Source organism: Oryctolagus cuniculus, chromosome 7 (genome assembly GCF_051225735.1).
Source record: "Oryctolagus cuniculus isolate XC-2025 breed Fujian yellow rabbit chromosome 7, ASM5122573v1, whole genome shotgun sequence".
NCBI lineage: Eukaryota > Metazoa > Chordata > Mammalia > Lagomorpha > Leporidae > Oryctolagus > Oryctolagus cuniculus.
Window position 1 is genome coordinate 44,719,645 of NC_142873.1, and position 14,810 is coordinate 44,734,454.

Genomic DNA, 14,810 nt, shown 5'->3' on the forward strand with positions numbered 1-14,810 from the left:
AAAGATATACCGTTTACCTCTGACAATTCTAGTATACCTCCACCAACAAAATAAAAAGAAAAGAAAAGAAAAAGAAGCGGGGTGGGAGCTGAGGCACAGCAGGTTAACTAAGCCGCCATTCCCACAAGAGCACCAGTTTGAATACTGGCTACTCCACCTTTTTTTTTTTTTTTTTAAAGAAAGATTTTATTTATTTATTTGAGAGGTAGAGTTATAGACAGTGAGAGGGAGAGACAGAGAAAGGTCTTCCATCCGTTGGTTCACTCCCTAAATGATTGCAACGGCTGGACCTGAGCTCATCTGAAGCCAGGAGCCAGGAGCTTCTTCCGGGTGTCCCACGTGGGTGCAGGGGCCCAAGCACTGGGCTATCTTCTACTGCTTTCCCGGGCCATGGCAGAGAGAAGGATTCAAACTGGAGCAACCAGGACTTGAACCAGTGCCCATCTGGGATGCCGGCACCACATGTGGAGGATCAGCCTACTGCACCACAGCACCAGCACTTGCTCCACTTTTGATCTAGCTCCCTGCTAACATGCCTGGGAAAGCAGAAGATGGCCTGAGTACTTGGGCCCCTGCCACTACCTACACGGGAGACCCCAATGAAGATCTTGGCTCCTTGCTTCAGCCTGACCAAGCCCTGGCCATTGCAGCCATTTGGGAAGTGAACCAGCAGATCAGAGTTCTCCTTTTCTGTTTCTCCCCATCTCTCTGTCACCCTACCTTTCAAATAAATACATAAATCTTAAATAAGAAAAACAAAAAGCCCTTAATGTTTATATAAAAACTGTCCCTTGCATCATTTTTGTTTAAATGATTCCTTTGATGTTGTTAATAATGTTCGTTTTTTTTTAAATTTTCAGCATCAACATTTATTTGTAAAACTATGACTGCCACATTTGTACAGGTGGTCTCTGCTATCTTAATCACCTTCCTAGATCCCTACAAGACAAGAACAAATAATCTTATCTCTCAAAATGGAAACATAGCTAGCAAGTAGCCAATTTAAAGACTCCAGGTTTTTGGAAGCCTCATCTGCAAATGTATGGCTTAAGTAAATATGCAGGTAATTTTGCTCCTTCAAGAAACAGAGTACCACTAGTCTCTCATGAAAATTTAACTAAGATTACAAAAGTATAAAAATGTGTTGACAAGTTGATGTAATTGATTTTCTCTCTTCAAGAATACAAACAGTGCTCAGCATAATGAGCGTTCAATAAATGATGTTAACCCATTTTTACAAGATTATTTGGTCAGTTCCAAGTACTCTCCTAAAGCTATCCCCTCCTACCCAACTTAACATCTACATGACTGCTTAAGAGAACATTCTTCTTGCCACAAACTTCTGATTGTCCTTCAGAGTGTTAACCATTACAGTAGGCCATGGTTTCAGACTAAGTTACTGTACTGGGTTTCCAAACAGACCAGGCTAAAATGCAAAATAGTCATCTATGATAAAATTCCAAGTTACTAGAACAGAAACTTAAGTTATTGAATTTTCCAAATGGGCCAGTTTCTATCCGTATGATTATGAGATACTCTCTGCTTTAATCTTTAAAAAAAAAAAACAATAACCTGGGGGCAGGCATTTGGGACACTGGTTAAGAACATTTGGGATACCCATATCCCACACTGGAGTGCCTGGGTTCCAATCCCAGCTCTGCTCCAATTCTATCTTCCAGCTAAATGCACAGCCTAGGTAGGAGGCAACAGGTGATGGCTCAGGTGGTTGGGTCTTTGCCACACACATGGGAGACCCAGACTGACTTTCTGACCATTTCATTCTAGCCCTGACCTGGATGTTGCAGGAATTGGAGAAGTAAACCAGCATATGGGAGATTTCTCTCCCTGTCACTGCCTCTCAAAGAAAATAAAATAAATTAATTTAAAAAATTTTTTAGGCTATCCTGAAGTAACCTGATGTTAACTAGTTATTTTTCTATTGTTCTGTCTCTGGGTCCCTTATAAAGGAAAATGACCAATCCACCTTTCTGTCATGTTTCCATTTTTTTTTTAACTTTGTGTTTTTATAATTTTTAAATTTAATTTCATTTTACTAGAGAGACCTGAAGAGATTTTCCATCTGTTTCACACCCCAAATGCTGGCCAACAGCTAGGGCAAGGCTAGGCCAAGGCCAGGAACCTGAAACTTAATCTAGGTCTTCCATGTAACCTGCCTCTCAGGTTACATGTTAGCAGGAAGCTAGAATGGTAAGTGGAGCTGGGACTTGAACCCAGGCACTCTTTAATGAGATAGGGACGTCCTAAGTGGCAACTTAATAGCTGCACAAAACACCTAGCCCTTTCTGTAGTTTTAAAACTGACCTTATCTGCTTAGCACATCAGAAAACTTACCCCATTTTATGGAGTGTTACCCAATTCTAGCATCAAAAATAAGTTAATTCAGAGCTTTACACTAAAATGTTGTAATTCTGTCCTTTGTCAGGAGGAATAACTGTGTATGCTTACTGGAGTTAGCAGGGAGGTTTGATCAGGATAACCCATGTTTCCTACTCACCATACTGTGATGAGAAAACGTGTTCCCTGAAGCAGGCTGTGATATGGCACTCTGCTTAGAATTACTGAACACCAGAGGCTGAGCCAGAGATGGAGCCTGAGATGGATCCAGATTTGATGAATCATTCTCCATGGAAGATGGTGTCTTTCCCAACAGAACAGCAAGGTCAATTCTAGTCAGGAGGGAAGGGAGCTTGATGAATAATGACTAAACATTCTAGCATTCCCCAGTACCTAAGATTATGGCTGAATCCAAACAGTCATTTATTGCAGATTCTAAATGAACTTAGAAACACAAAGCCCTGAAATGCCTAATACCAAAATAATTGACATTAAGAGCCACTACAGTGTCTAGCTGAATCCTAACAACAATAATGTTAAACATTTTATTTTAGTAAAGTTACTAATTTAATGAAATACCAAATATTACTTTTAATATGACAGTTCAAAAACTGGAGCAAAATTTATAAATATTTATTCAAGATTTTACTGAGTATCTCTTAATGCTAGAATCATCAAATGCTTTAGAACAGAAGTGTTGAAGACTTTTTTCCCCAAACTTCTATAAAATTTTGAATGTTACTGGTAGTAAAATAAAATTATACATTTGGGCTTTGCCTTGTTCTAGGCACAGAACTCCAAAGTGACACTGTCCTTTGTCATTCATAACAAGCTTCTTTCAACCATAAAAGTACCAAGTTTATGCTAATGAGGCAAACCAAGGTGAGATAGCTTTAGGATTGGAGAAGATTCAGTCCCTCCAAACTCCATCCCCCTCCAAGAGTTAAGCCTAAGTTAAGTCTAAGCTCAACCACGAACGGCCAATAATTTAATCAACAGTGTCCGTGCAATCAAACTTCCATTAAAAAAAATCAGATCTATGGCCGGCGCCGCGGCTCACTAGGCTAATCCTCCGCCTAGCGGCGCCGGCACACCGGGTTCTAGTCCCGGTCGGGGTGCCGGATTCTGTCCCGGTTGCCCCTCTTCCAGGCCAGCTCTCTGCTGTGGCCAGGGAGTGCAGTGGAGGATGGCCCAAGTGCTTGGGCCCTGCACCCCATGGGAGACCAGGAGAAGCACCTGGCTCCTGCCATCGGATCAGCGCGGTGCGCCGGCTGCAGCGCGCCGGCCGCGGCGGCCATTGGAGGGTGAACCAACGGCAAAGGAAGACCTTTCTCTCTGTCTCTCTCTCTCACTGTCCACTCTGCCTGTAAAAAAAAAAAAAAAAATCAGATCTACAGAGCTTCCCAACACCTGGATCACAAAGCCCCATGTGTCCTGCCTTACCCATACCTTGCCCTATGTAATTTCTTCCATTTGGCTATTCTTGAGTTGTCAAGTTAAGTCAAAACTTATTCTGGAGGTCTGAGTCATTCTATGCCAATAGCAAACTTGAGGCAGTTTGTACTTGGACAAGGAGGCCACTTAAGTGGGGCAGTCTTGAGGGGCTGTGTTCTCACTTGTGGGGTCTGCACCACCTTGGAGAGGTTAGTGTCACACCCAGTTAGTGTAAAGAATTGTGGAATAGGTGTAGAAAAAAGCTTTTGGTATCAGGGAAAAAACTACTTTATCTCTGATAATGACATCTTAACATCCTATTCCCATTATACTTCTTTAGGAACTTCTGAGTCCAGAGCTCATGCCCAAGTCTAGAAATAACCCAAGGGGCCAGTGCTGTAGAACAGTGAGTTAAGCAGCCACCTGCAGTACCGGCAACCCATATGGGCATCAGTTTGAGTCCCAGCTGCTCCACTTCCAATCCAGCTCCTTGCTAATGCCCAAGTCTAGAAATAACCCAAGGGACCAATGCTGTAGAACAGCGAGTTAATGGGGCCGTTGCCGTGGCTCACTTGGTTAATTCTCCGCCTATGGCGCCAGCATCCCATATGGGCGCCGTTTCTAGTCCTGGTTGCTCCTCTTCCAGTCCAGCTCTCTGCTGTGGCCCGGGAGGGCAGTGGAGGATGGCCCAAGTGCTTGGGCCCCTGCACCCGCATGGGAGACCAAGAAGAAGCACCTGGCTCCTGGCTTTGGACCGCAGCGTAGCGCCAGCCATAGCAGCCATGTGGGGAGTGAACCAATGGAAAGACCTTTCTCTCTCTCCCTCTCACTGTCTGTAACTACCTGTCCAAAAAAAAAAACCAAAAAAACAAAAAAACAAAACAAAACCAACCAACCAACAAACCAAAACAACAGGGAATTAAGCAGCTACCTGCAGTACCAGCATCCCATGTGGGCACCAGTTTGAGTCCCAGCTTCTCCAATCTACCAATCCAGCTCCCTGCTAATGTGCCTGGGAAACATCAGAGGATGGCCCAAGTGCTTGGGCCCCTGCAACCACGTGGGAGACCTGGATGAAGCTCATGGTTCCAGCCTGGTCCAGCCCTGGCTGTTACTGCCATTTGGGGAGTGAACAGGCAAATGGAAGATCTCTCCCTTTCTCTTTTTAACTGTCTGCTTTTCAAAAAACAAACAAACAAAACTTAAAAAAAATGTATCTTCTACTGCTACTGACACCAATGCTAAGGTTCAAATTCATTTTTTTGAAATTTATTCTCTTGAAAGGCAGAATTAGGAAGAGACAGAAAGAGAGAGAGAGCTCTTCCATCTGCCTGTTCACTTCCCAAATGGCCACAATGGCCAGGGCTAGGCCAGGCCAAAGTCAGGAGTTTCATACTGGTCTCCCACGTGGGTGCAGGGGCCCAAGGACTTGAGCCATCTTGCGCTGCTCTCCCCGGTGTAATCAGCAGGGAGCTGGATCTGAAGTAGTGCAGCTAGGACTCAAACTAGCACCCTTATGAAATACCAGCATTATAGGAGTTGGCCTAACCCATATGCCACAATGCTGGCCTCAAAGTTCAAGTTCTAAAGTTAATTACCTGACTGGGGAGGGACGTGATAGGGGGACACCACTATACAACTGTTCTGTAGTATCCATAGAGTATTAGTTTCCAGATTCCCTGACAATACCGAAACCTGCAGATTCTCAAGTCCCTTATATAAGGGACTATGTTTTATGTAAACAGCATAGTAACAGGCACATCCTCCTATATGCTTTAAATAATCTCTAGGTTACTTATACTTCCTAATACAAAGTAAATGTTATATAAACACTTGTTACATTATACTATTGAGGAACAATGAAAAGAGAAAACATCTGTACACTTTCAGTACAGACTCAATTCTTTTCTTGAATATTTTTGATCTATGCTTGGTTGAACCCATGGATGTAGAATCCATATGGATAGCCAATTATATTCAGAAGTCAGTAGACAAAAGCCATTATCACAAAGTTAAAGAAGCAGTTACAAACAGTTCTGCAGAATTCAAACATAAATGAAAATGCTTCCATTTTTCGATCTTCTTTCCGGGACTTAAAGACAAGTAATAGTCAGTGCTGATAATATGACAAGCTGATCTGTGTAATTAAAGGGCTATTTTGGAAAGAATCAGCTTTAAAATTAATACATGGACTTCCAACCAGATTAATTAGTACCAACTCATAAATCTCTCAATCAACTACAGATGAGCCTAATGTGATCTGGTTATCATTACCAGCACCATGGAAGTTTTTAAAGGCCAGTGCCAATCTTTCTACAGTTATCTCAGCAGATCTCTTTGGGAAAAGGTACTGAATTTTACCACACACTTGCCTCTGACCAGCAGTGATTGTCACATTCTCCGTAGGCAGAGGCACTGAAGACACATTAGAGGCAGTGAAGATCTTGGTCTCAGAAAGCTGAAAAACAGAGAAATTAGTCACTAATGGTAACAGAGGCTACAGTCAGAAACTTGGGATAGGTAAGGAGAATTCAACATCAAGTAAAGGGAAAACTCTATGAAGAGAAAACTATCTACCCTGAAAAATTCTTAATGGATTGACCATCAAGCCCCTTCAATATACACACTCAATAGTTTTATCCAAAGAAAGGGAAAACCCAAGGAACCCAATAAAATACAGTGGAGTAATATCGTCATATATACAACGAAATCACAGGAAGGTTAACATACATGCTAGTCATAAAAAGAAAAAATCCCTTAAATTTTCCCATTACAGTTCCCAATTCCCACCTCTAACCAAATCACATTTCTCTTATGCTACTCCCCACACCAAGAGGAAGATCATAGCCAAGATGAAGAAATAAGTGAATTCTTGGCTTGAAAAATAAGGACCCAACTGCTGGTGACTTAAGGTCTTTTCAGCAGTAATTTCAACCATGTGCAATTTTTGCTTTAATGCTAACTTTATTACACCTATTCATTTCACTGTTAAGGTATCAAAATTTATGTAGGCATTTGTAGGGAACAATTCTTCCTACTATTCAAAATTGTTGTTTCTTGATTAAAACCTGTCCTCTAAAAAACAGAAAATCAAGGAGGGTGTCTGGCACAGCAGTTAAAGGTGATGCTTAATTGTCTACACCCCATACTGGAATGCTTGATTTGAGTGGCTCGAGTCCCAGTTCCTCCACTTTTGATCCACCTTCCTACTTATGTACCCCAGGAGGCAGATGATGATGCCTCCCCTAATACTGTTTCTGCCACCCATGTGGGAGACTCAGACTGAGTACTGGGCTCCTGGCGTCAGCCTGGTCCAGCCCTGGCTGCTGTGGGGATTTGAGGAGTAAAGTAGTGAATGGAAGATCTCTGTTTCTGCTTTTCAAATAAAATGAAAATAAATTTTAAGTGCTTAAAAACACCAAAAATCCATACATCATCCTCCCACTAAATATCATTCTCTAAAAGTTCACTAGCAAATAGGCTAAACTCCACAAAGTAGCAGAGTCTGCCTATATTCACAAGGCAATCTAGCTCATTTACAATAGAAAATAATCACCCTCTGATGCTGATGCATCTGAAATTTTGAAAACCCAGGACTGGCAACCAAAACAGTTTTGACATGTCATTTCCTCTTACCACAAAAGCTGTCTTCCCTGACAATAGATTTTAAAATGTTAAAATAAGAGCCCACCATCACTGAAAACCATAATTCATAGCAAAAGCTTGTCTGTGACAAGGAATCAGCAAAATTCTTTTACTTAGGTAGTACTCAAATGAACTCACAGAGCTTGTTCATATGCTACCTATCTATGAGTGTTTCCAAGATGAGTCAAGTTGGCAGATAGCCAGTTCTACACATATTCATCTCAATTACAATTACAAAGTTGGGCTTCAAGTAAATAAAAGGGTTCTAGCACCAACCAAATTACAAGCCCTGAGGATTTGGTATCATAATTCTCACTCTGTAGCTGCTGCCAATCCATTATAGGACCTTGGACCAAAAATGTAAACACTAACCAAGTAATGGAATGGCTCATGTACAGCCATCTGCCACCAGCAACTCAAGGCACTACCTGCTTAACTCCCATTTCTGGTGCCCTACCCAACCACCATCTCTTCCTGGGATAAATCCGACAATCAGATATTGGACTTACACAAGTGCACTTGCCCTTTCCATAGTGTGGTTCCACAGAGTCCTGTTCATGCCCAGTCTCCTTCATATAACATATGTGAAATGTTCTGGCTCAGAACACTATTTTGGATGTAAAAGTTTTGGGTCAGAATCTCAAGGGTGCATTTTGAGGAGTAGAAATATACCCATTTTCTATCCCTAAAAAACACTTAGGGATAGAAGGCGCTAATGAGGAATGACCTGGAAATACCTACATCTTCATTCCAATCCTCAGTTCCCCACTCCTCTGTTGCAGTCCTCCATGCACCTGAGAATAAAGGAAAAATTATACAGTAATTTAAGTGCCAGTATGAAGTATGTGAAGAAGACACTAATAACAATCTTGGCAACCAAAACTGTATGACCAGAATTTAGTAATCAGAAGGAATTCTTGGGCTTCCAATGGAGGGAAAGACTCTTTAGAAAGGGATACCGCAAAGCACCAGTATTAATAAGATTATAATTTCACAGCTACTTTGAGTTTTTGTTACAAAGCTGTAACAGCAGGAGGAAGAAAGAGATGGCGGGGGACGGGCAGGGAGATTAAATGTCCTAATGCTGAAGGCAGTTATTTTGAAGGCCCTTGTTGCTCTAACTTAATAGCCACTTCAGTGAAATGCCTGCAGCCAATTTAGACCAGCACATGCAAACTATATCTGTTTATATGGTGTAAGACCAAGAACTACAGTCTGCAAAGAGACAGCAACAGCAATAGCAACACAAATGGCTACCACATGATGGTCAGAGAAAGAGCAGTGCAAAACAGTGGAAGTGAAACCCAAACTGAGGACACTGAGGAGTTTCAGCTATTGGAATTGGGTAAAACGCACACACTCAGCAGAAGAGAAGTGTACAGATCTTATTGGTGTAACTAGCTAACTACAAGGAAAGCCCCAATGGATATACTCTTTAGGAGAAAACACTGGTCGAGACTGAAAAACTAAATATAAATTATTGCTATCATCCTAATCCTCCTACTCATAGAAAATATGAACTCTCACCTGCCAAGGTCAGGCACAGACAAACAGAGGTTTACACTCTCCTCGGGTTCTAAATTTGGGCATAGTTTCTATGGGACAGGCCCAAATGCAATCAAATCACTTTCCATTCCCCCTTTTGCTTCATGTATCTATAAAACCTCAGAAAGGGAAAATGTCCTTTCTTGAGGAATTTGGGTGAGAATTTCTATGACAGCCAGGATTCTTTATTTCAACCAAAAAATCCCAGTAAGAAATAAGAACTGATCTGTAGAAGGAACACAATAACATCTCTTACTGTCTTCTCTAGGACAAGAGTATACGTTGAATAATTCTAGAAGCCATCGCTTCAAACAGAGAAAGTTTCTTAATCAAAGAATGGCCTAACATTGTAGCACAGTGAGTAAGCAGCCACCTGCAACACTAGTGTCCCATATGAGCACTAGTTTTGAGTCCTGGCTGCTCTGCTTCCAATCCATATCCCTGGTAATGCACCTGGGAAAGCAGTGGAAGATGGCCCAAGTCCTTGGGCACCTGCCATCCATGTGGGAAACCCAGATAAAGCTCCTGGCTTCTAGCTTCAGCCAGGCCCAGCCCCACACACAGCAGCCATTTGGGGAGTGAACCAAGCAGATAGAAGATCTCTCTCTTCTCTAACTGTGCCTTTCAAATAAATCAATTTTAAAAATATAAAAAGAGACCGGCACTGTGGCATAGCAGGTAAAGCAACTGCCTGCAGTGCCAGCATCCCATATGGGTGCTGGTTCGAGTCCCAGCTGCTCCACTTCTGATCCACCTCTCTGCTATGGCCTGGGAAAGCAGTACAAGATGGCCCAAGTCCTTGGGCCCTTGCACCCATGTGGGAGACCCGGAAGAAGCTCCTAGCTCCTAGCTTCAAATTGGTGCAGCTCTGGCTGTTGCAGCCATCAGGGGCATGAACCAGCAGATGAAAGACCTCTTTCTCTCTTTCTGCCTCTCCTTCTCTCTGTGTGTAACTCTGACTTTCAAATAAATAAATAAATCTTAAAAAAAATGAATCTGGCATTCATTTGTCACTGGAAATATTCCCATATCTAGAAAAACCATCTAAAATTCTTCTAAACACTTAATAATGAAAAATCCTATTTCCTAAAGGAAAATGTATCACTTATCAGGACTTTCCCAGGGACATCTTAAAACTGCATCAGGGAAAATTCCTAACCACTTACTTGACAAAGTTCTCCAAAGCAAAGTCCAATCTCTGTCTAGACAAGTTACAAACCACATTCTTCTTTTCCTCTCTGGTGATACTATTTTCTCCTCATTGACATCTGTCCCAACCTAATTGGTAACCTGAGTTGAGTTAGCACTTAACACAATCCTAGAGTTAGAAGTGACCTAAGAAGTTATCTAACTTGGGCTCATCATGCAAAAATTCTTTCTGCACTCTGGTGACTTTAACAGGGACAGAAATGAAGAGTCTAGATACCTATTTAATACATTCTTTTTTTTTTTTTTTTACAGGCAGAGTGGACAGTGAGAGAGAGACAGAGAGAAAGGTCTTCCTTTTGCCGTTGGTTCACCCTCCAATGGCCGCTGCGGCCGGCATGCTGCGGCTGGCGCACCGCGCTGGTCCAAAGCCAGGAGCCAGGTGCTTCTCCTGGTCTCCCATGGGGTGCAGGGCCCAAGCACTTGGGCCATCCTCCACTGCCTTCCTGGGCCATAGCAGAGAGCTGGCCTGGAAGGGGGGCAACCGGGACAGAATCCGGCGCCCCGACCGGGACTAGAACCCGGTGTGCCAGCGCCGCTAGGTGGAGGATTAGCCTATTGAGCCATGGCGCCGGCCCAATACATTCTTACATAGGAAAATAATTGTAATGGCTGATAAACACCAATGTTGAGGAAGCACTAAGGAACAGAATGATGGAAAAGCGCTAACAACAGATTAAGGATTTCATCAGCAGAAAGCAGTCAATGTAAACGTCAAACATTCATTAAATGAACAAAATTTTAAGAATGAAAAATGAACATACAAAATGAGAGGAAAAAAGCAGAAAGAGGAAAAACAAAGAAAAATGACATATCCACAGATATTTCAGTTCATAAAAATCTATAAAAATATCCGGGGCAGTTAGGCGCCTGGATGTATCATACCAGGAGCAGTCTCAAATTTTCGGGGATAATTTGACCCCTCAACCCCAATGAAATCAAGTCCTGAAACAAAAAGAAAAGAAAAGAAAAAACAACCAGTGAAATTTTGCTTGTGAATGAGAACATCTGCCCCCAACATATAATTCCCACTGTACCTGTGGATATTTTAAGGGTAGGTTTAAATTTATTTTTAAATTAAAATGGGAATTTGAAGTTTGCTATCATGAAAACACAAAAAGAGATCATGCATGAAGGTATATGTTTACATTATGAAATGACGGGAATTAAACTACACCCAACACTTTCACACTAACAAGATGTCTAGCATCATATAGTTTCATTCAGCCGCAAATCACTTATTTCCAATTCCAGACTTCTACTCAGTACGCATCACCATACATTTCAGCCTTCCCTATTTTCCTAACCAGATCCTTGCTGAAGACAGCTAAGGCTATGGACTGGAACCACATACCTGATTTTTTTATTCCCAAGTAAAAACAAATCCCTTAATTTCCATCACATTTTTGGTTAAAGATAAAAAGTCAAATAGCCAAGAACAAACTACAGCCTAAAAACAGTAATTTGTGTTACTGGCACTGCTACTATTGCCTCTACAAAGCCATCAGGAGATGATTTAAGAGCAGTCTGAATGCCTCCAAAGTACAGTAAGTTAGAACAGGACATTTCATGGCCAGAGGGTAGGGAAATCCAACAGATAGATCTATCTTGTCAGTATGCCAACTTCAGCTTCACCCATGGGAAACATCAAAAATGAGTTTATGAAATAGCAACTTGGTGAACAAAAAGCAGACAACAATCAGGACCTAAGATATAACATCTTATACAGTCGCTAAGTTTGTGCAAGAGGCCCTCCTAAAGACCCAGAAATAAAGATCACTGATCTTTAAGAGGCAACATGCATATTTAAATGGATATGGAGTTGAAGAGCCTATTTTAGGCCCTACTATTAACTCGCTCCCATTTGTAAAAGAAAAAAAGTCAGACTTTCATGTCCTGGTTCAGTCAGTAGGCATAGTTAAGTCACAAGAAGCAATGTAAGGGATGGTGCTGTGGCATAGCGGGTAAAGCCACTGGCTGCAGTGTCGGCATCCTATATGGATGACAGTTCAAGTCCCGACTGCTCAACTTCCAATCCAGCTCTCTGCTATGGCCTGGGAAAGCAGCAGAAAACGGCCCAAGTCCTTGGCCCCCTGCATCCAAGTGGGAGACCTGGAAGAAGTTTTTGGCTCCTGACTTTGGAATGGCTCAGTTTCAGCTTTTGTGGCCATTTGGGGAGTGAACCAGCAAACGGGAAGACCTCTCTCTCTTTCCCTCTATCTGCCTTTCAAAAAAATAATAAATCTTAAAAAAAAAACAGCACTGTAGAGACCAGAAGTTGCTCTTATTAAAAACAACACATACATCTTTTATCCCCAAATACATTTAGTTGTATCTCACAGGTCTAATATATCTTAAATATTTACACTATACCCAGATGTAAGCACCAAGGTTAACAAAAAAGAAATCTTACTCAAATCCCCTACTACTCTACCACACCACAAAGTTTGAGAGTTAAAAAGCAGAGAAGGCTTTCTTTCTTGTTCACATACAAAGATTTCCCAAAGCAGAAAGGGAAAAGAGAATATCCCTATCTGAGTACCACAATTTCACATAAAGTGTGGACTTTGATTTTTGAGCCCTATTCATCTCTACAGGCAGAGGCCTAAGTAACTGACTGGTTCTGGGTATCTTTTCAAAAGTCAAAGCTATCTTAACATAAACACTAGGAAATACATATGGAGCTAATGGCAGTGGGATGATCCAAGGGGGCTTTGAAAAGTTCGTGGAAAATGTAATTATCCACGAACTTTTTGACGCCCTCTCATATAATGGAAACATACGCTGTGGGAGTCTAACAATTCTAAGTTCAAATATTAGCAAATTCATAAACTCTCTTTCAGTACTTGTCACCTGAAAAGTGATAATAAATAATGCCTATTTCACAGAAGAGTGATAAGATCAAGTGAAAGGGAGGTATAATGCGCTCATAAGCACATACAGTAATTAAATCATCAGCTCTTCTCACCGTATCTCTGCACCCAAATACTATTCCTTTACTTTTAAAGTGTAATTATAACCTCAAAAACTATTCCTTTAGATATGCAGAGACAAGAAATGAATAAACAGTCACTCACTCGTCCCATCATCTGGTTCAAAGTGGCCAGTGTTGTTCCACGTATTGCCGCTACTATTGCCATAATTATCATCGGTATTGGCTGGCTCTGCATAATCAGCTGGGTTAAAGGTTCTGAAAAAATATAACACTTAAAAGTTTGTGTCTGACCTCCAAGTAGTTTCAGCAAATATTAACTTGAAGAAGGCAGTAAGAAATCTTGACAGGGGCTAGCATCGTGGTGCAATGGGTTAAGCAGCCACCTGTGACACTGACATCCCATGAGTCCCAGCTGTTCCACTTGTGATCCAGCTCCCTACTAATGTGCCTGGAAAGACAGCTGAAGATGGTCCACATACTGGGCTCCTACCACAATGGAAGAGACCCAGATGGAATTCCAGGCACCTGGCACTGGCCTGGCCCAGCCTCTGGCCATTGTGGCCATTTGGGAATTAAACCAGTGGATGGAAGATGGATCTCTCTGTGTCTCTTTAACTCTGCCTTTCAAATAAATAAATCTTTAAAAAAAAAAAAAAAAAAGGCAAAAAAACTAATCTTGACTGTCTCCTTCATAATACAGTCCAGTCATGGCCCCCTTCTGAGATCCTGTATGCACCTACTTTTCCTCACTCAGCCTAACCAAAATGTTGGGATATAATCTCAACTTATACTTGGGGTTATTTATTTTATGAAAACAGCAGGCATATGGATTCAAACAAAGCTTAAGATAATCAACCAAGTAGTAAATGCTTATCCCTAAGAAGGCAGCCCTAAGTTCACACATCTTTCTAATTAAACAGTCTAGAAAACATTCTGCCCACATTTGTTAAGGCAATCTATGGAGACTCTTAGGGGAAAAGAATTAAAGCCTTTGTATCAATGACACTTACCCCATTCCTTGAGCAGAAAACCTTCCTCCCCGCCTACCAGAGCCACCTAATAAGAGACAGAGAGGGAAAGAGAAATACATTAGAAGTTGATATAATGGGATAGTGCTGTGACATAGTAGGTTAAGCCTCCACCTGCGACGATGGCATCTCATATGGGGGCAGGTTCGAGTCTCAGCTGCTCTGCTTCAGATCCAGCTTCCTGCTAATGTGGAAGATGGCCAAGTGCTTGGGCCCCTGCACCCACATGGGAGACCTGCAAGAAGCTCCGGCTCCTGGCTTCAGATAAGCCCAGCTTCAGCTGTTGCAGCCACTGAAGAGTGAACCAACAGATGGAAGACCTCTCTCTGTCTCTCCCACTCCCTCTAACTCTGCCTCTCAAAAACAACAACAACAACAAAAAGTATAAAACCACCTCACCAGCCAAGGCAGATTCAGATAGTAAGTAGCTGATATTATGAGATACTCTTTCTCCCAGTCCCATGTATCATGTCAGTTAATACAATAGCATAAGACAATTATTATCAAAGACAGAATGTTCTTTTGCTGCTCCAACTACTGGGTGCTCAAGTAAATACAGTAACATTAGCAAGGAGTGGGAAGTTAACATAGCAGTTAAGACACCCATACCACAAATCAAAGTGCCAGCTCTGGCTCCTGACTCCGGCTTTCTGCTTATCAGA

At 41.9% G+C, this 14,810-nt stretch overlaps 1 protein-coding gene across 50 annotated transcripts in view; it reads right to left on the reverse strand.

The window, feature by feature from the left end:
* The window catches only part of UBAP2L (ubiquitin associated protein 2 like), a 56,933-nt gene that overhangs the window by 25,943 nt on the left and 16,180 nt on the right, over window positions 1-14,810 (reverse strand). For 28 of the 50 annotated variants that reach the window (XM_070077649.2, XM_070077648.2, XM_070077650.2 and 25 more), the window contains exons 7-12: window positions 14,131-14,176; window positions 13,263-13,375; window positions 11,071-11,130; window positions 8,176-8,228; window positions 6,162-6,247; window positions 2,516-2,687 (exon numbers count right to left, since the gene is read on the reverse strand). In XM_070077649.2, the coding sequence (XP_069933750.1) occupies window positions 2,516-2,687; window positions 6,162-6,247; window positions 8,176-8,228; window positions 11,071-11,130; window positions 13,263-13,375; window positions 14,131-14,176 (530 nt within the window). The remainder of the gene's footprint in view (window positions 1-2,515; window positions 2,688-6,161; window positions 6,248-8,175; window positions 8,229-11,070; window positions 11,131-13,262; window positions 13,376-14,130; window positions 14,177-14,810) is intronic. The other 22 variants (XM_089299911.1, XM_070077654.2, XM_051857252.3 and 19 more) reach the window with 1 other exon arrangement.